We start from the raw sequence: 20,311 nt of genomic DNA, 5'->3' as shown, positions 1-20,311 counted from the left end.
TCACCCCCACACCCCCAACACACATTCACACTGTAAACAAAGCAAGCTATCTAAAATAGTAAAAAATGTTTTTTTAAAAGAATATTGAATTGCTCATAATTCTTAATTTCAAATTGCTTCAAAGCCTCTGTAACATAAGTAAATGTGGTATGGGCGTAAGGCTAACCGAAGAATACATGGAGAGTAGAAAACCAGGTCTGCATTGTAGGCAGTCAAGTTTCAGGAAGAGCACTACGACAACAAGGAAAGAAGAATAAAGAAACATCACTTTCAACAAGTGATGTTGGGACAGTTGGAAACTCACCCAGCAGTTCAGTTTCTACCCGTGCTGTGCACATGAATTAACTAAGAATGGATCAGAGGCCTTGATGTTAGGAGTCCAACTCTCAGAAGATTATGACCTTTGATTAAAGTTCCTTCTGTGTGTTCCATAGAACACAAGTAACCGAAGCTCGAGTAAGATCAGGTGGACTCCATCAGAGCCTACGGTTGTTCCTCTGTGGACATTGTCAAGGAAGTGAAGGGGCTGAGTACTCAGTCAGTGGTTAGGAATGTGTTTATCACATACAAGGGTGTAGCTTCAATCCCCAGCACCAAAAAGTTGTGTGTGTGTGTGTGTGTGTGTGTGTGTGTGTGTGTAAAGGAAAGTCAGAGAATGAGAAAAACATGGAGGATTTTATATACTGACCAGGGTTCTATGTCAAAAATATATGTTAAAGAGCAAAACTGCAACAGCTTTAGCTTAGATGTCAAGTTAGCTTTTATTTATAATTCATGAATTGGGGGCAATATCCTATCCTATTAAGGAAAAGCAGAACAGTAGAAAACCACATAGTTTAACGTCAGGTTCCCTTTCTTGTGTTGCCTTCTAGTACTGTTGCTTACAACTTAATTAGAAAACCATGGATTTTGTGCCCAAAAAATAAACAAGAGAATAGCGGTGAACAGACTTCTCTCTCTCTCTCTCTCTCTCTCTCTCTCTCTCTCTCTCTCTCTTTCTCTCTCTCTCTCTTTCTTTCTCTCTCTCTCTCTTTTTTGGTTTTACGAGACAGGGTTTCTCTGTATACCCCTGGCTGTCCTGGAACTCACTCTGTAGACCAGGCTGGCCTCGAACTCAGAAATCCACCTGCCTCTGCCTCCCAAGTGCTGGGATTAAAGATGTGCGCCACCACTGCCCAGCCTTAGACTTCTCTTAAAAGGTGATAAAAAAATGTCCACCATCATTGGTCATTATGAACTAATCTAACAACTCTGAGAGGGGCTGTGCATGTAACTCTGTGATGGAGAGTTTGTCTCACACACCCAAGGGTCCTGAGTTTGATCCCCAGCACCCCAAATAAAAAATTCTGTGAGATGCCACTTTATAACCATTAAGATGGCTGTAATGAAAAGGACAAATCATAAGTACTGGCAAGGATACAGGGAAATTAGGATCATCACATATTGCTGGTAGGAATGTAAAATGAAGCAGTTACCATGAAAATAGTTTACTAATACCTGAGAATATTTTGAATTGTTGGCATTATCAAGGAAGTGAATAGATGATCAGAGTGTGATATATGAATATAAAATAAGTGGTTTATATTTAGAATGCATAAAGAATGATTCAAAATCAACAATAAAAAGGCAATTCAAATGTAAAAAAAGAAAGTGAAAAGCAATTACCTTATGACTCAAATTCTGTGGCTAGATGGTAACAAAATTTAAAATATTTTTTACATTAAAACTTGTTGAGAGTATTTATAGTAGCACTTCATATTGGGGAGATAGTGGTAATAACCCAGCTGTTTATCGGATGATGGATGATGAGCAGAAAAAATGAAAGATACCATATAATATAGTGACTCTCAACCTGTGGGTGGCAAACCCTCTGAGGGTTGAAAGACCCTTTCACAGGGGTTGCCCAAGACCATTGGAAATATCAGATATTCATAACAGCAAAACTGCAGCTATAAAGTAGCAATGAAAATAATTCTGTGGTTGGGAGTCATCACATCATGAGGAACTGTATTGAAGAGGAACTGCGTTAGGAAGGCTGAGCATCACTGATGGGATGCAATATTAATTTAGCTATTAAAGATATAAGGTGGGTTAGAAGGATGACTTAGTAGGACAGTGTTTGTAGCACAAGTATGAGGACCTGAATTTGGATTCCCTAGCACTTACCTGACAGCCAGGCTGACAGTGCATATCCAACCCTAGAGCTGGTAGAGCAAAGACAGGGGCATCGCAGCATCTTCTTGGCCACACAGCCAGCTAATGAGTTAAATTCAGTGAGTGACCTTGTCTCATAAAGATAGATGGAGATAGTAAAGTGCACCAGACACTGGCCTCTACACACACATGAATGCATTCAGACATGTGTACAGTGTACACATATCCACACAAAAGGAATGAAATAGAGATCCATAGAGTAGCATGAATGGGTCTTAAAACGTTGTGCTAAATAATATAAGACATACAGAAAAGACTATGTGTTCTATAAGCCTATTGATCCAAAATAGTCAAACTGAGAAAAGCAGGCTCTGAGAGACGGTGTCAGGAGGGAGAGACTGTTAATGGCTGTGGGTTTATCTTGGCGTGATGAAAATATTTTGGAGGCGGACAGTGGTGTTGCTGCATAACCTGATAAATATCTAGAAAAATCACTAGTTTGTCAGCACTCTTAACAAATAGTATCTTATGCTATGCTGTTCTCATTTTAAAACTCTTCTTGCTCCTGGAAGTACAAAGCCTTGTTTACTTTCCCCTCTTCCCTCACTCCTCCTTTCTCAGCAGCTGCCGCTGAATATTATGAATACCTTTGAGATATACCTTGCCTTTTACTTTCAGTGGCCCAGGTAGCTGCTGCACTCTCATCCCTGGCCTGCAGCACTCTACTGACTTCTTCATGGATCCCCGGCCTCATTGCCAAATAATATCAACCTATTATGTCAAAAAAACAAAACAGAACAAACAAGAAAACAAACAAAAAAACAGACCCATTCTGTTTAAGAGCTAAGTATGGCAGGATTTCCTAACCATTTTCTACTCATCAACCTCACTGACCTGAGAAGGGTTTTTCAAGATTTATTTAAGTATGTATATGTGGGGGTGGGGTGGAGGTATGTGAACATACACAATGAGCGCTGGTGTCCACAGACCCCGGGACCTAGGATCTCCTTGAGCTAGACTTGCGAGCAGTTGTGAGCTTTCCATAGTGGGATCTAGGAACTGAACTTAGGTCCTCTGCCTGAGCAGCATGCACTCTTAACTGCTAAGCCATCTCTCTAGTTCCTGTGTCAGAAATTTTATGTGATACTGGGTATATAGGTATATAAAATAGGTCTCCAAATAAAACATTTACTGATAATATGTCCTAAATTTGTTTTAAAACAATTATTTGGTATACATATATAATTTTACCATTTATTAATGATTAAAGCAAATTTGCATACTAATGAGGTTAAAGTAAATCATGTGATATGAAACTCACTGCCACTCCTAAAAGGTTTGGAGAAATGAAGCACCCCACGGGGGAATGGTAGAATGATTGATCTCTCTGAAGGCTGTTCTCTGAGAACACATCTCTGGCCTCCCTCCTGCAAGCCCCACCCCCTTCTTCCCTTCAACACCCCGTCATGTTTATGTCTTTACAAGTGTGTCAGCCTCCTTTCCTGACTGACACCCTGCTGTTATCATTTCTGCTGTATTGGACAACATGTAGAGATACTCGTCAGTAAACTCCAGTGGGCCCTAAACCATCTGTGTACCCAGCACAAAGCTACCTGCCTACTTTCATCTCTAGCCACCTATACTAATCTCTTGCCAGAGTTGTCTTTTCTCTGCTAGCCAGTCTTTCTGGCCCTCAGAATTTGCATAGCTAATCCCTTGACCTAATCACCTTTCCTTTCTGATTATACAAGGGCTGTCTCCCTTCTTCCTTTGATGTGAGCCTCTCAAATAGACCCTCGGGGGTGTTCTAAGAGAATACAAGCACCCCACCTCAGCTCCTTTATTTCCTTATTATCACTTAGGACATTTTCTGGCTTTTTGTTCGTTTTGTCTACTTTTTGTTGTTCTTTTTTTCTCTTTAAATCTGTTTTCCTCATGATAGTGGCCCATGCTGTAGAATCATCCTTTCCTGCTGTACCCGTCGCATCAGTGTTGAGTCTAGAGATGATAAATGACTTGTGAATGAAGTACACCTTCTTTTGTCAGTAACCCCTGAACACAGCATTGCATGCTCAATTTAGCATTTTAAGATAGATTTCTTTTGTCTACAAAGTATATTTTTATTTTATCTGTATGAATATTTTGCCTGCAAGTGTGTGTGTGTTTATACCATGTGCATGTATGGTCGCTGCAGAGGCCAGAAGAGGGTCTCAGAACTGGAATCATAGTTACAGTCAGTTATAAGATGTCATCTAGGTGCTAGGAACTGAACTAGCTCTCCAGCCCCCAAAGTATGTTACATAAAAACCTAGATTGACCACATGATTACCCCCCCCCGAAAACTGTCAATGCTTTATTTCTCTAGACATCTCTTGCCACTTTTCTCATGGATGCTTATTCTTGTTCTGTGTGCAGAGTGATGGCAGCTTTAGTGCTTCAGGTGGAGTTCGTCATTTTCAGCTTCAGAACTGGAAACAGAAAGTTAGTCGGACGAAGAAAGTAGAATTCATACGCACAGCAGAAAAATTAAAACACCAGTGAGTATAAGAATATTGCCTCCAAATAATCTCACTAGCTATTCTATAATGAACAATATAAAATTAATTCAACTTCACTTTCCCCAGTCTCACACTCGTAGGAAACTCTTCTAATCACTAGCCTGACAAACAGAGCAAGGGGGAGGAGGAGGGAGATGTGAACTGCTGTCTATTTTAATATAAATTAGCTGTAAGTGAAATTTCTTCATTTTTTTTACTATTTTATATTAGTGTATTTTAAGGAAAACAAAACAATAATGTATTTATGTTTTGTATCTCAAATTTTAGGTAGGCACTTTAAGAATATTTTTGAGTAAGGGTTCTAAAGAGTAAGTAAGTATCTTCTTATAGGTTATGAAGTTGGTAAGTGATTGATGTAGGGCCAGTCCCTCCCCTCTAGTTCCTCCCCTGTCTCCACATTACTGTTCCTTCCCTACAACATGTGATTTCTCATTCCCTCTGTTTTCAACCCACTGAGTTCTTACTGCTGCCTCTGTATGCATGGGTCCAGGACCATCAGTTGAAACTCCTTTCAGGAGCTACATCCTGGAAGAAAGTTAGCCTCTCTCCTCCAGGAACCACTAGTCACCAATGGCTTCTCAGCTAGAGGTAGGATGTCATTCATGACATGCTGGGGTTTTGGTTGGCTTGATCTTATGTAAGCAGTTAGGGCTGCTGTGAGTTCATGTGTGCAACATCCATGTTGTGTCCAGCAAATAATGTTTCAGCGAAGACGTCTTACTTCCAGCTCTTACACTCTTTCCCCTGTGTCTTCCTCAATGATCCCTGAGATTTGGGGAAGAGGGTTGTTAAACTGATGTCTCATTTACACCTGAGCACTCTGCTGTCTCTTCATCTCTGCGTGTTGATCACTTGTCGGTCTCTATCAATCTGTCTACTGCAAAAACCGCTTCTCTGATAGAGTTGACAGATACACTGACCTATGGGTATCAAGATGAGAACTTGGCAGGGACAGTTTAACACTGTGTTCATTTAGCAGAATAATAGTATTAGGTTCTCTTGTAGGGCCTGTGTTGTAGCCAGTCATGGGCTTTGATCTAGTTAACAGTACTAGGCATGCGCTCTGTCTTCGGGAGAGGGCTTCAGATGCAGTCAGAAAGTAGTTTATTACTCCCATAAATTGATCCTACTATTTTATCAGTGGTCATATCTTTCCAGGCCAATTTTAATTGTAGATTGACAGGGTTCATAACTGGATAAAGATTACTGAATAACTTTTCTCTCCCAGTATCAAGTGGTCAGTCCTAGTTAGCGTTACTTTTGCTACTATGAAACTCTATCACCAGAAGCAACTTGGGGAGGAAAGGGTTTATTTGGATTATACTTCCACATCATTGTTCATCAAAGGAAGTCAGGACAGGTACTCAGCTTGAACCTGGAGGCAGGAGCTGATGAACAGGCCATGGAGGGGTGCTGTTCAACACCCCTCAAGGGTACTGCCTTGTTCCCTGTGACTTGCTCAGCCTGCTTTCTTATAGAACACAGGCCCACCAGCCCAGGGGTAGCCCCATCTACAATGGACTAAGTAAATGTCCTACAGTCTTGCCTGCAGCACGGACTTATGGAGGCATTTTCTCAATTGAGACTCCCTCCTGTCTGATGATTAGTTTGTGTCAAGTTGAAATAAAACCAGCCAGCACACTGTCCTAACTACTTTTCTATTGCTGTAATGAGACAGCATGACCAAGGTAATTTACAGTGTCAGAGGGTGAGAGTCCATGATCGTCATGGAGAGGGACATGGCAACAAGCAGGGAGGCAGGTGAGGTCCTGGAACAGGAGCTAAGAACTCATGTTCTCCGTCACTGAATGATCCAGTTTCTAGTCCCAGTTTTCTTAGACACATTCTACTGCTAGGCTTTCCACTGAGCTTTTAATTTTGGTTATTGAGCTTTTTATTCCCAGCATCATTTCAGTTGGTCTTTTTCCAGTCTATCTCTTTGTTGAACTACATTTTCTTGTCTTAGGATGATGTTCAGCTCTGTTTTTGCCCTTCTAGAACACAGTCATGTCTTCTCTGAGTTATTTGAGTGCACTCATCCTTTTGAATGCTTTGTCTCAAAGTTTTTTTCAGGATGTTTGTAGTATGTGCCATTATTACAGGAATAGTGATTTGTGGAGGAGTGTGATGTCTTCATTTTTCATGTTTCTGTTTTTATGCTGGGACCTGTGCATTTTGGTGTTTTGGGGCTGAGTCTGTCTTCCTTCCTTCCTTTTAGAATTTTTTCTTTTAAAAATTCAAGTCCCTCTTTTTACTTTTAGTGGTGGCATTTTCAATGTTCAGTGCAGAGAAATTAAATCACAGAAGAGTTGAAGTGTTTCCCTCTGTGAGACTGGTATTTAAGGCCACTGGTTCTATCTAAAGTCTTCTTTTGTGGGTCAAGTACCATCCTGTATCAATTTGAGCCTCTTGCTGTGAGTTGTAGAACTCTCTTTATGCCTGTGAGGCTCACAGGTCTGGTCCTGACCCTCGGAACACAGCTTCTGCTGAAGTCTTTTAAGATATGGGACTCCTCAAGCACCAAAAGCCTGACTAGATTCAAGACTAATCCCACTAGTTCCGCAACTACCCATAGAGCTGGTAGTAGCAAGTGACTGTGGGCTTACCCTGTAGTCAGATCAGGCTCCTATACCAAATCTACAGGTCACACTGGGGATATAATGTAGGGGCTCTTGCCACTATCTTCAGTCACCCTAAGAGCCAGTGCTCCTCCTGAGCAGAGCTGCTCTGCAGTGAAGCCCATCACTGAAGAAGGCTGTGAGCAGTTTTATTGAGAGGACTGTGCTCTGGAGCTATGTTTTCAATGATCTTTTAATTAATTGTCCTCCCTTGGTTTCTGGTCCTCTAAGGTTTCCTCCATGTATTCTAAGATTTCCACTTATTTCACATTTTTTTCATACAGACCATGTCTTCCCCTATAAACAGTAGTATTTACTGAGTGTTCATTATTGGCAACAGCATCGTGATATTAGTGTGTTCTGAAAATCTTTCTGTTAATGTTTCTAGTCCATAAATAGCAAAATGTAGTTATCATTGCACATTCTGTATCCACGGCAGATATTTCTGTTTGGTCACAGTAATGTTTCTGATGTCAACCAGACCTTCCTAGGACTCCCAACCTTACCCGGGTTTGGTAGCTGTTCTTCTGTTAGAATTTCTATATAGGATGAAATCCTTTCAGCTTCTTATTACTTCTTGTCTCAGCTCAAAAACAACAAAAGCCCCTGAACACATGCATGGAGAATCAGTGGCCCAGCCCATAGGGCTTGCTGCAGTCCCAATGTGACTTCTCCCAATGTGATTATCAGTATATACTTTTTCTCTGTGTTGCCAAATGGGAAGCTCTGGGAAACTGTGGAGAGCATCTCAGGTTGTGTGCAATGATGTCACTGGCTAGAGACATTATGCTGCATATTGGATTCAAGCTGAGAGAGTAAATATTCATATTTACCTTGTGGGAGAAGAAAAACAAACATTGAAAAAATTGATTTTTTTCAACTTAAAAGCCCTCCTGATAATACATATTTTTTCTTTTGTTTTACTTGAGGACTATAACATTTAGAACTTCACAACTAAAGGCTTCTGTATTTTCAAAGGAAACATGTAACAGTTCAAATTATAGTTGGTTAAAATTGGACTTAACTGGTAACTCTATTTTAGCTAGTGTTTTGATTCCTAAACCTTATTAGTCTAAGTAATCACACTCTTATTTTTAAGTGAATTTAACAGAAAGTACTAATTATTTTAAATGTATTCATATGTTAAACAATTAGAGTATACTTAAGTCATATCTATACCATTTGTTTCTTTTCCTAAAGAGTTATTGTCATAGAAAAAGATAAACACAGTCATTTCTACAACCAAAGAGGTGACTTCAGGACTGAGTATAGTATACTGGAAGAACTGGAAAACAAACTGATCAACAGCAGGAAGACAGAACGTAAGTGGGGTCTCTGATGACTTACAGACTGTTGCGTGATCTAAAGGGCAGTGTTGCTCTGTGTTGTCCTTGTACATAGACTGTGCTGTAGTTCTGCAGTGATACAGAGCTGGTCACAAGTCTGTCTCTTAAGGACATGTGTTTATTTTATTTTCACATTACTGTTTAATATTCTAATGAGTTGTTTTCTAAGTCTATTTCTTCCATATTATTAGGAAAGATGATTTGGGGTTAATAATCAGCAAATGCCATTAATATTTTAAAAACTAAAAATTGGTTGTTTCCTGTGCTTTCTGATCCTAGCTCATCAGTCTGGCACTGGTGACTTGAGTGTGAGACCCAATAAATGTCAGCAGGGTCAGAGCCTCTGTCACTGTTTGTACAAAGCTGTAATACTGGGTTACATCCAAGCCGGAGTTTCCTTGTCTGAATTTTAAAGCCTACAATTTCTGTGCATCTGATTCTGAAATGAATACAAGAAAAGACCGTAGAGCTTACACAGTAAATATGTTCTGTTGTTTGTTATGCAGAATAATCATTGTCAGAGGGTGTGAGAATACCTTGCAGAGCTAGATTCTGTATGTTGCAAAAATCCTTATACTATAGAAGCCACTTTGGATTGTATACAGGAAAAAAAATGGCTATTACTAAGCTTTGCAACATACTGATTTGCTAGGAAAGTTTAAACTGCTTATGATACTGTCTTATCACCAGTTAAAAGAATTTTCGAGTAATTTTCCTTTCTAAACATAAGATCATACTATTTTTTAAAAAGATTTATTTATTTTATGCATATGAGTATACTGTAGCTGTCTTCAGACACACCAGAAGATAGCATCAGATCCTATTACATATGATTGTGAGCCTCCATGTGGTTGCTGGGAGTTGAACTCAGGACCTCTGGAAGAGCAGTCAGTGCTCTTAACTGCTGGGTCATCTCTCCAGTTCCAGATCATGATATTTTTTAAAGTCATCTTTTGTTATATAGTTGCGAGACTCACTCTCCCTCTTCTGATGAAGTGAGAATAGGCTGTAATAGAAACTGTTAGTATTCTTTCTAAACTCCACCTCCACAGTTAGATAACACCCAGTTAGGTAACCAGTTAGTTACCAGTTAGGTAACACCAGGTATGCTCCTCCCCATAGTTACCTGGCAACAGCCAGGTAGGCGTGCCCAGTATAAAAGGGGCTGCTTGCCTCCTCCTCCTCTCTCTTATTCTCTTACTCTCTTGCCTCTAGCTTCTCTCTATCTCCTTGCCCTTCCTCCCTTCCCTTCCCCCTCTCTCCACGTGGTCATGACCGGCCTCCACTTCTCTCCTCTCTTTCTCCTCTTTCTCCACCATCTTCTCCCGTTTCTCTCCCCACCTTTGCCCTCTGCCCTGAATAAACCCCTTCCTCTTGTGGAACCATCTGGTCTGCTGTGGTCTGTTTCGAGCTACGCGCCAAAATCCAACAGAAACACCATCCATAAAGTCTCCATTCTTGAACTTCTAGACTAGTCTAGATCATGATGCCGTAACTACTGCTACTTTTTCTTTTGCAGACACTGACAGGGTGATCTTCCATTTATTGCTTATATACTTAAACAAAGGATCCAAAAATTTGTTTTATTTTTGGGTGATTTGTTTTACCCTTTTCTTTTGTGCCTTTGAGACAAGGTCTCCTGTGGCTCAGACTGACTTTGAACTCTCTATATTGCCAGGGCTGCCTCAAACTCTAGAGCTCACTACCCACTTTCCAAACCCTGGCATTATGGTAACATACCACCGTGTCCAACTCACTTTTCTCTTTTTTCAATGCAACTTTATTTTTTTTAAAAACTGTTTTCTGTCCTTCAGTTTTATTGTCATTATTAACACTGTGTGCCTGTCTAAAACAGGAGGGAACAGATGGTCTCTGTCTTAGGGTTTCTATTGCTGTGAAGAGACACTGACTACAATAACTCTTATGAAGGAAAACATTTAATTAGGGGCTAGCTTAACAGTCAGAAGTTTAGTCCATTGTCATCATAGTGGGAAGCATGGTGCATGCAGGCAGACATGATTGTCAAGAAGTAGCTGAGAGTTCTACAACCAGGTCTGAAGGCAGTTCAAATCCTCCAACCCTCAGTCAGTGGTATTTACTTCGAGATGATTGATACAAAAGCAAGAGGCAGGAGGTTTATTTTCTGGCTTGTCGGGGACAGCCTTCAATCAGTCCCTCAAGGGGATGACTAGAAGGCAACCCCAAATGACTATTACAAGCAGTTTTTATACTTTTTAGGGGCTCAGGTTACATCAATAAGGTTACAGTTCAAACTTATTGGCTAAGCATATTGACCTTTAAATCTATTGGCTAGCAAGCATGCATGCATTTGAACTCTACCTGGGACTTTCCAGAGGGTCAGGTGACTGTCAGTACATTCTGAGATTTTTTTTACTCAAGAATGATCCTATGGGTGGAGAATGGAACTTGGCCTAGCCGTGATCCCAGGCAGGTGGGTGTAAGGCTGGTGAAAGCCCCTAGGGCACTTCAGCAGCAGGAAAAGAGAGTGACACTGGGCCTGGCTTGAACAACTGAAACCTTAAAGCCCAACCCCAGTAACATACTTCCTCCAACAAGGCCACACTTCTTAATAGTGCCACTTTCTATGAGCCTATGGGGGACATTTCCATTTAAACCACCACAATCTCTATGCAAAGAGACACATTTTTCTTCATAGATCCCAGCTCTAAAGAAGTAAATAATTGTTCCTTAACTCAGGGATCATTCCTTGGTTTTCGGTAAATGTCTTCATTTTTATTGACTGAGTGGTTTGGCTGTGCAGTGTTTCATTTCCAAATGACAAATAAGATTGCACAAGATAATGGCATAGCTGATGAGCTGTGAGGAAGAAGACAGAAGCCACTCCCTAATTATTTAACTTGCTAACAGAGTTTATTTCATTCCTTCGCTGGTTTCCATCCTGGCCCACCACACCACCCTCCCCTCCTTACATCTTAAGTGCCACAGGTTACCAATGAGTACCACGTGCAGCCTCAGAAAAGTTTCTTGACTTAAAAATCCAATAGAGGACCAAGCTTTGTACAATTAAAAGGACAATAAAGGGATTTTTATGTCTGGTTGAACTTTATAACTTTATAGAGTGGAACTTTAAAAGTGGAACTAAGGCAGCAGTTCTCAACCCATGGGCCGCATCCCCTTTGGTGGTCACATATCAGATATCCTACATATAAGGTATTTACATTATGATTCATAACTAGCAAAATTAGTTATGAATTAGCAGCAAAATAATTTTATGGTGGGGGAGGGCCACCACAGCATAAGGAACTATATTAAAGGGTTGCAGCATACGGAAGGTTGAGAACCACTGAACTAAGGGGCTGGAGAAATGGCTGAGTGTATAAGAGCACTTGCTGTTCTTGCAAAAGACTGGTATTTCACACCCATACTGGAAGGCTTACAAAGCTTCAGGTGATTCAGTGTCCTTGTTTGGCCTCCACTGGGACCTACATATGTGTGTAAATGCATACACACACACACACACACACACACACACACACACACCCCAAGATAAAAAGATCTTTAAAATAAAGATTTAAAAAAAATTTTTTTTTTGGCTTTTCAAGACAGGGTTTCTCTGTATAGCCCTGGCTGTCCTGGAACTCACTCTGTAGACCAGGCTGGCCTATAACTCAGAAATCCACCGGCCTCTGCCCCCCAAATGCTAGGATTAAAGGCGTGCACCACCACTGCCCGGTCTTAATTTTTTTTTTTTAAGTGGAAGCATGTTAGAGTCAAATACTCATATTTGGAGGCCTAATCTAGACATTGCTCTAGCTCTAAACCTATTGATAATTTTAGAAAAGCAAAACCAAACACCAGTATCTCAGTGTTCTAGTAGTTGCCTCGTGTGTGCAAGAAAACTTGGGTTTGATTCCTGGCTCTGGAAAAAGTTGTCATTAAGGATTCTTGTGATCAAGCCTCTGGTATTTTGGGATTAGACAAGTTGCAAAAACAAACAAGAGAAAAGAGGGCTGCAAGCACTACTTGACTGTTACAAAATGATGCTGTCATCTGCACAGCTATGGATGAGTGTGAGTCTGTTTGCCCTGAGTCTTCTACTCATGTAAATAAAAATCCCAGCAGGATTACTTTCTGGTGCTAGGTCATCTAAAAATGTCCCAGGCCATAATTTTGTTCTTATACTTTTCATTATTGACCTACCATTTTACTTCTGGGTGGTTCTATGGTTCTTCTTGACAACCTGTGGCATAGAAACCAGTAAGTGCCACACATACCTATTAAAGAGCATGTGCTCCGGTGAAATGAGAAATTTGTCAGTCTCCATAGAATTAGTACTGGTCATGGGTCGAGGAGGAAGCCTGAGGACCCGAGTTAAGATCTTTAGTAGCCATGTAAAGATCAGGTGTGATGGCGTGTCTTTGTAACTTTAGTGCCATGGAGTAGAGACAGGAGGATTCCCAGAACTCACTGTGGAGCTAAGTTGACTGGATTGATGAGCTCCAGGTTCAGTGAGAGACCTTGCCTCAAGAAATAAGAAATAAATGACAGTGGAGGTTCCAACAAGATGGATCGGCAGGCAGAGACATGCCTCATGACTGGAGTTTGATATCTGGGACCCACATGGTGGAAGAAGAGAACCAACTTCCAAAAGTTGTCCTTTGACCTCTATACATGTACTGTGACATGTAACACATGTATAATAAATGTAGTACATTTTTTGAAACGAAGATATAGGTTACCCTGTTATTAAAAAGTTAGTAAGTTAGAGAACTATAGAGTGAGACATCTGACATTGGCCTCTGGCCTCCACACATATGCTGACAGAAATAAAATCACATAAACCATACATGTGCCCATGAACGTGCGCACGTGCGCACACACACACACACACACACCACATAGAATTAATGTTGGTTAGTTTTAATATTTACAAATAAGTTAAGGGCAGTTTCTGTTTCCAGAAATTACAACACGTTAAAAAGAAAAGCTTTTAAAGAGTACAATGTATTAAACATCAGTTACTCATCATGTTTTTAAAACAATGGTCAATAACTCATTTTCCACAGAAGGAAGAAAGGTACATCCTCTCCAGGTCTTTCGACTAAGGGACAGAGTGGATTTTACCTGCGGAAGCTTAATTGTAACCACACTTGTCACAGTGTGGACTTTTCCTTACAGGAGCAAAGATCCAGCAACAGTTGGCCAAGATACATAACAATGTAAAGAAACTTCAGAACCAGCTGAAAGATGTGAAGCCTACGCCTGACTGTGAGCAGAGTTCAATATAAGATTCTCTTTAATACATTGTCCTTTTCTGCTAGCGCGTTTAGAAATGTATGCTTTTCTAGTAAATGTTTCATCCTTTCCATTTGGTATCGGTGGAGCCAGCCCTCCTTTGTTAGGAATTAATCAGGGTTGGGTGGAGAAGTATAGTAGTCAGAGTTTATGTGGAATTTTTCAGCCTTTGAACTACTATTCAACCCTAAAACAGTGTAAAGTAGGCAGAAGAGCCACTGTGAGGCGGAAACACTGACGCAGGAAGGTTCAGAGTTAGCCAAGTAAGTAGGACATGACTGCTTTCCCAACTCCTAGTCCAGAGCTTATCCTGTCATTTGCTTTTTGAAAAAAAAATATCTTTCAGAAGTATTTCAAACACATAAGAAATGGTTTGACCCTACTGAGACAAATGTTAGTCTGGAGGAGGAAGAAATAAAAAATTACATCCCCAACTCCTGTTTCAAAATTCATTTGTAAAGGCTCAAAGCACAGCGTGTGAACCTGAAGAAGAAGTTGTGTGAATGCCTCACTCTGTCATTTGTTAGTCAGGACATTTGAGGCAAGTTCCCGATCTCTCCGAGCTTTGTGTCCTCAGCTGTGCAGTGGAGATCATAGGCCTCCTCGTATCGTGTGGGGCAGGATGGAGTGCAGCAGTGCTCTAGAATATGGGTGCAGTGCTTGGAGCATGGCAAGTAGTAACACTGACAAACAGGAGAAGGGTGGGAAGTATTCACTAAATGAAGTGAAGCCATAGTGTGCTAGAGGGAACATGTAACATCTTTCTCATAGAATTCTGTTGCATAAGAAGAAAGGAACAAAAATCAAAAGGAAAAAAAGACCATAATTAAATACTTTAAGAACACGTAAACCCATAAACACTGTTGAAAGACAAAGTAGAAAACTATAACTACATATGCAATTTCATAATTAAATATTCACAAGATTTATAAAATGCCTACAAATTAGAGCAACCAAGGTAACAGTGAGAGGAAAATGGACAAAGATTATAAGGCACAAAAGAAATTTTGTATCAAAATTTCAAATTTATATCAAAAGAAATACAAAACTCAAGTGAAATACATGTCCATGTTTCTCAATAATCACAGTAACATCAGTTAAATTGATGACAGGTACCTGACTTACTTTGGACATGATGGAAAGCACATGGGAGGAAGGTGGTGAGATGAGTCAGCAGAGACTCTGCAGGACAGACAGACAGACAAGTCTAACACACTGTGGAGTAGACATACTTTCCTTATTCGGCATTTCAAGTTTAGTAGTTATTTTATAAAAATACTTACTTGGACATGTTATAAATATACATTCACAGAGTTTTATTGTACCATTCTGTGTATTTAAAGGTTCATCAACAGGAAAATTAAATGGATCAGGCCGGTTCTAGGCTCTGAAATACCATACATAGCCACAGAAAACGTGAGGCAGTAGTGTATATGCTTACATGCTAGCTTAAGCATAACTTTGTTTTCTTTTGAGGCCTCACCATGTAGATCAGGCTACCCTCTAACACACAGATATTCACCTGCTTCCACATCCCAAGAGCTGGGATTAAAGGTGCACTACTGTCTGACTTTCCACATTTTTAACCAAAATATTTTCTTAACTAAAAATTAGAAGTAGGCTGGAGAGATGATGGCTCAGCGGTTAAGAGCACTGACTGTTCTGTCAGAGGTCCTGAGTTCAATTCCCAGCAACCACATTGTGGCTCACAACCATCTGTAATGGGATCTGATACCCTCTTTTGGTGTGTCTGACAGCTACAGTGTACATATCATATATATATATATGTATATGTATATGTATATGCATATGTATATGTATATGTATATATATTATATAAATAAATAAAATATTTTTAAAAAATTAGAAGTAAACAATAGTATGTGTTACATGAATTAATTTTTATAAAAGTAATACTGATTATAGGATTTAATAATATGGGTGAGGAAAATACCTTTAATCAGTATTATCATCACAAAATGTACTTATGAGCAAGTTTTCTTAATTGCTCAGGCTAAGAAATGTTTTTAAATAGGGGAAGTCTGTATTAATTATTAACTCAGCTATATGAAAATATGACTTTTTTTTTACAGTTGTTGAGAAGCTCAGAGAAATGATGGAAGAAATTGAAAATGCAATCAATACTTTTAAAGAAGAACAGAGATTAATGTATGTTTTAAACTAACTTAACCTAAAATTTTTACTTTGAGTTGTTACCTGTGAATGTACTGAGTCTTATACAAAAGCAACACTAACACTGCCTTCTGTCCTACAGTTTAAATTGCCTTTTATACTTAAAGTAAATTTTCATTTATCTTGGACACCAGAAGATCGCCAATAAAAGTTTGCAAGATTATTTATGATCGGGGAAACAAACTTCCTTTAAGGCTCATACATGAATATTACTAATATTAGAAATGTCAACAAAGGTAGATGCAACAGTCAGGGGTAATTACATTTTCAGAAGAGTGAAAGATTCATTTGGATCGGTCATTGTGTTATTCAGACTTCATTCTTGCTCATTTTAGATACGAAGAGCTTATTCAGGAAGAGAAAACAACCAATAACGAGCTGAGCGCCATCTCCAGGAGGATTGAGTCCTGGGCTCTGGGTAATTCAGAAACAGAGAAAGCTTTCAGAGCCATCTCAAGCAAAGTTCCTGTAGACAGAGTGACACCGAGTACGCTTCCAGAAGAAGTGGTAGAATTTGAAAAATTCCTCCAGCAAACAGGAGGGCGGCAGGGGGGCTGGGATGATGTGGACCACCAGAACTTTGTGAAGGTGAGGAACAAACATAAGGGGAAGCCGACATTTATGAAGGAGGTTGTGGAACACCTTCCGGGAAGAACGCCAGATGAGGTTCAGCAACATGAGAAGTGGTACCAAAAATTCCTGGCTCTAGAAGAAAAGAAAAAAGAGGTAATAGTAATTACGATAGCTGTTGTGAATCGTGTGCGTCTGTGCCAGGTGTGCAGAGATTAACTGTGTCATTAGCTTTCCACAAACAGCATAGAGTAGCCCATGGTGTCTTACAGCAGGTGAAACCAAGGTGTTGAAAAGCTAGGGAACTTGTTTTCAGTAGTACAACTTCAGTTAGACTTCCCAAGTCCAAACATTTCTACAACAAGGAGTTATGTAATGCACCGTAAGACTGTCCCTCCATTCCCAGGACAAGGGCTGATTCAGAGCTGCACAGATGACAGGAAAAGGTCATCTGAGTAAATGCCACATTAGCTGCTATGGGGGAGCAGACTCTTAAAAGTTTCTTTGCTGTCTTTGAACTTCAACATCATTGTGTAAAGACTCAAATTTTAGCTACCATAAGAAGGTTATAGCAAATGTCCTACAAGGTTCATTTTCAAATACATGTTAGCCCAGCTTTGACTTAGGTCAGGGTTTTCTATCAGCATCTGGTGCTGATTGACTAGGTTGTGGTGGCTGTCCTGTCATGGTGGAGTGGTTAGTGCTGTCCTAGCTGGGCTCCAGCATGAGGTGCTTACAGCACTCCCTCCCCTCTAATCCACAGACACATCTCTACACATTGCCTCTTTCGTCTGGGGAGGAAAATCACCTCGGCTGAGAACGATTCATCTAAAGAAATAGGTTAAATATTGAAATATCTGAGGTGTTTGCTCCTGTTGTCTGAGGTCAGCTGTGGTGAACTTTAACTTGTTTGGTTTAGCAAGAATACATGTCTTCTAAACAAAGAATGATCGCACGTATAGTCTGAAGTTTAGAGAAAGCTGTGGCTTTTGTGTTCTTGCTCTCATTGTTTTACCCCATCTAAAATAAGGTGAGCATGAGGAGATTGACTTTGGGAGGTTTAAGAGATTTTTAGCATATAAATGATTTTTAAAGACAAAATCATAAGCTACTAAAATATGTGTAGGCTTTTCTTCTACCACAGCTTTGAACACTAGATTTTTGGTTGTCTGCAATGCAATGTCAGCACTGTCCTGGAGCCTGGTAGAACTTCACAGGCCTCAACTCCCAACCCTACTGGAACTCTCAGCCCAACAATTCGTTTTTTTACCGACTTGTGTAGGTTGCTTCCCAGCTTTGTGGAATGCCATATCTCAAAAGGGAATAGACACAGTGCTCCTCATAACAGAAGCAAGCAGCCCAGTTCCACGTTGCTCTTATGCTCTGTTTCCTAAGGTTTGACAGATTCGACGTAAGGCTGAGGTAGAAGGCAGTGTGAACACAGAGAAGGAGCTTGCATGGTAGAGGAGACAGAAGTTGGGTGAAATACAAGTATTGAGTGTTAAATATACAGAGTTTAAGATGTTTAGTAGGGAATTTACCATTTCTACCCCCCAATTCCTTTAGTATAGCCTATGTTTTGCATAAATGATGATACTTAATCATTTTCAGAGATGCTCTGAATGCCCTTGAATACCCTCTCTTTTTATGTACATCTCCCTTTCCCATCCATTCCTTGACAAAATATTCCTAGAGCAAAGGCTACCACCTTCTTTTCAACCCCAAATAAGTGGTCCATCGGGCATTCACTAATGACTTTTCCACCATGCCCTATAATGTGCCTATGCCATGTCTCACCTAGACCTGTGGCACTCAGTGCTGATCCATGGACTTGATACCAGTCTGTAAACTTGACTACTCTATCATGAAATGAGGTGATAGATAGGTGATAGTCAGTCGTTCAGCAAGCATACTATTCACTTCAGTTGATTTTTTTTCATAGAATATTTTTCGGGGGGAGGGCACGGTTTGTCTCAGTGAAAGAAGTACATTATACCACAAATCCATGATATGTTTTAAGACTGGCATATCAAGAGGTACTATCTAGATGGTATTTGGTATTGTTAATCACATCTGAATCCTATAACTTTGCTTTTCACATCTCACTATGTACTATGTAGGATTTATTGAATGAATGAATGAATGAATGAATGAATGAATGAATGAATGATAGATACATTGTAAGGAAAGATGAGGAAATAGTTCCCTGACTGAGGCAGGAACTGAATGATACTTTAGATGACATACTGTATGGCATAAATGTTGCTAGAATTTTAAATAATCTTTGACATATTCATACTTAGAGATGGGATGGTTTCATTCTTTCTTCCCTGCGATTATGAAACATCATGTACCAGGTACTAACTCATTTATTTGTCACAAGAACTCTGTGTAAAAATCACTTCCTATCACTTTATGAATGCCTTAGTGAATCTCCATAAAAGAAAGCTTTGATTTGGGGCATGTGGTTCTAGGGGTTTTAGAGTTCATGGCCATCATGGCAGGGAACAGGAGATAGGTGGGCATGATGCTAGAATAGAGAGCTTACATCTTGGTTCATAATCATGAAGCACATGTCCTCTCATAAGACTACACCTTCCAATCCTTCCCAAACAGTTTCACCAACTGGGGACTAAGCATTAAAAAATATGAGTTTATACGGCCATTCTCATCCAATTCACAGCGGATTCTATCCCGTTTTAAAATCTTATTTTGATACTTTGTAAGAGAAAGATCTCTTAGAAAATATTGTCTGCCTAAAAATAGAATTTGAAAACAAAAGTGAGGTGATTAGAGGGAAATGTAGTATCCGAGAATGATGGAAAAGACAGGAGGGCTCCTGCATGCATGGGAAGGCCAAAGAATAATCCAGGGCGCCGAGATTTACAGTATACCATAAGTTTCTTAAACATGAGTAGAAAAACTTCACTGGTTTAAAACAAACCCTAAAAACCTAAACATCCAGCATCTACAGATGAACATCTTTCTGGGAAAATAGAACTGAGGTTGTGTTTGAAATGCCATTGGCTGATCTCATCACAAGCTTGTTTGGTTTTGTCACCTTTCACTCTGATCATTTTAGTCTATTCAAAGTTGGAAAACCAAAAAGCAGCAAAAGAAGGAGGAAATACTCAAGTTAAAGGAAAAGGTAGACACCATGCCTCTGCCTTCTCAGAGCAAACCAGAAGATAATCCAAAGCAGAAAGAGGAACAGAGAAAGAAACAGAAGTTGGCAGTCGAAGCTTGGAAAAAGCAGAAGAGTCTAGAGATGTCAGTGAAGCATGCTTCCCAGCTCAGAGAGGAGGAAGAGAAAGAGAGAAAGCAGCAGAGAGAGCGCCAGCGGCAGTCAAAGCTCAAATTGCTCCTGGAGAGCTACACACAGCAGAAGAGGGAGCAAGAGGATTTCCTGAGGCTCGAGAGAGAGATAAAGGAAAAGACAGAAAAGGCAGAGAAGAGGAAGACGGCTGCTGATGAGATCTCCAGGTTTCAAGAAAGAGTGAGTAAACACCCTTCCTAGGTAGTTCATGAGTGAGTCCTTGCTTCCAGGTTTGCTTACGTAGACACTGAGTTCATCCCCTCATCTTACACGTCACAC

The 20,311-nt window shown here is 40.1% G+C and overlaps 1 protein-coding gene across 1 annotated transcript in view; it reads left to right on the top strand.

The window, feature by feature from the left end:
- Ccdc112 (coiled-coil domain containing 112) overlaps window positions 1-20,311 on the top strand; it is a 32,505-nt gene that overhangs the window by 8,147 nt on the left and 4,047 nt on the right. Inside the window, exons 2-7 of the mRNA XM_028777166.1 lie at window positions 4,570-4,691; window positions 8,531-8,652; window positions 13,837-13,926; window positions 16,047-16,122; window positions 16,482-16,872; window positions 19,799-20,212. Coding sequence (XP_028632999.1) covers window positions 4,570-4,691; window positions 8,531-8,652; window positions 13,837-13,926; window positions 16,047-16,122; window positions 16,482-16,872; window positions 19,799-20,212 — 1,215 coding nt within the window. The remainder of the gene's footprint in view (window positions 1-4,569; window positions 4,692-8,530; window positions 8,653-13,836; window positions 13,927-16,046; window positions 16,123-16,481; window positions 16,873-19,798; window positions 20,213-20,311) is intronic.

Source organism: Grammomys surdaster, unplaced genomic scaffold, assembly GCF_004785775.1.
Source record: "Grammomys surdaster isolate TR1022 unplaced genomic scaffold, NIH_TR_1.0 278, whole genome shotgun sequence".
NCBI classification, from domain to species: Eukaryota; Metazoa; Chordata; class Mammalia; order Rodentia; family Muridae; genus Grammomys; species Grammomys surdaster.
The sequence above is the reverse complement of the archived record's forward strand: the minus strand, read 5'-3'. Positions and strand labels throughout refer to the sequence as shown.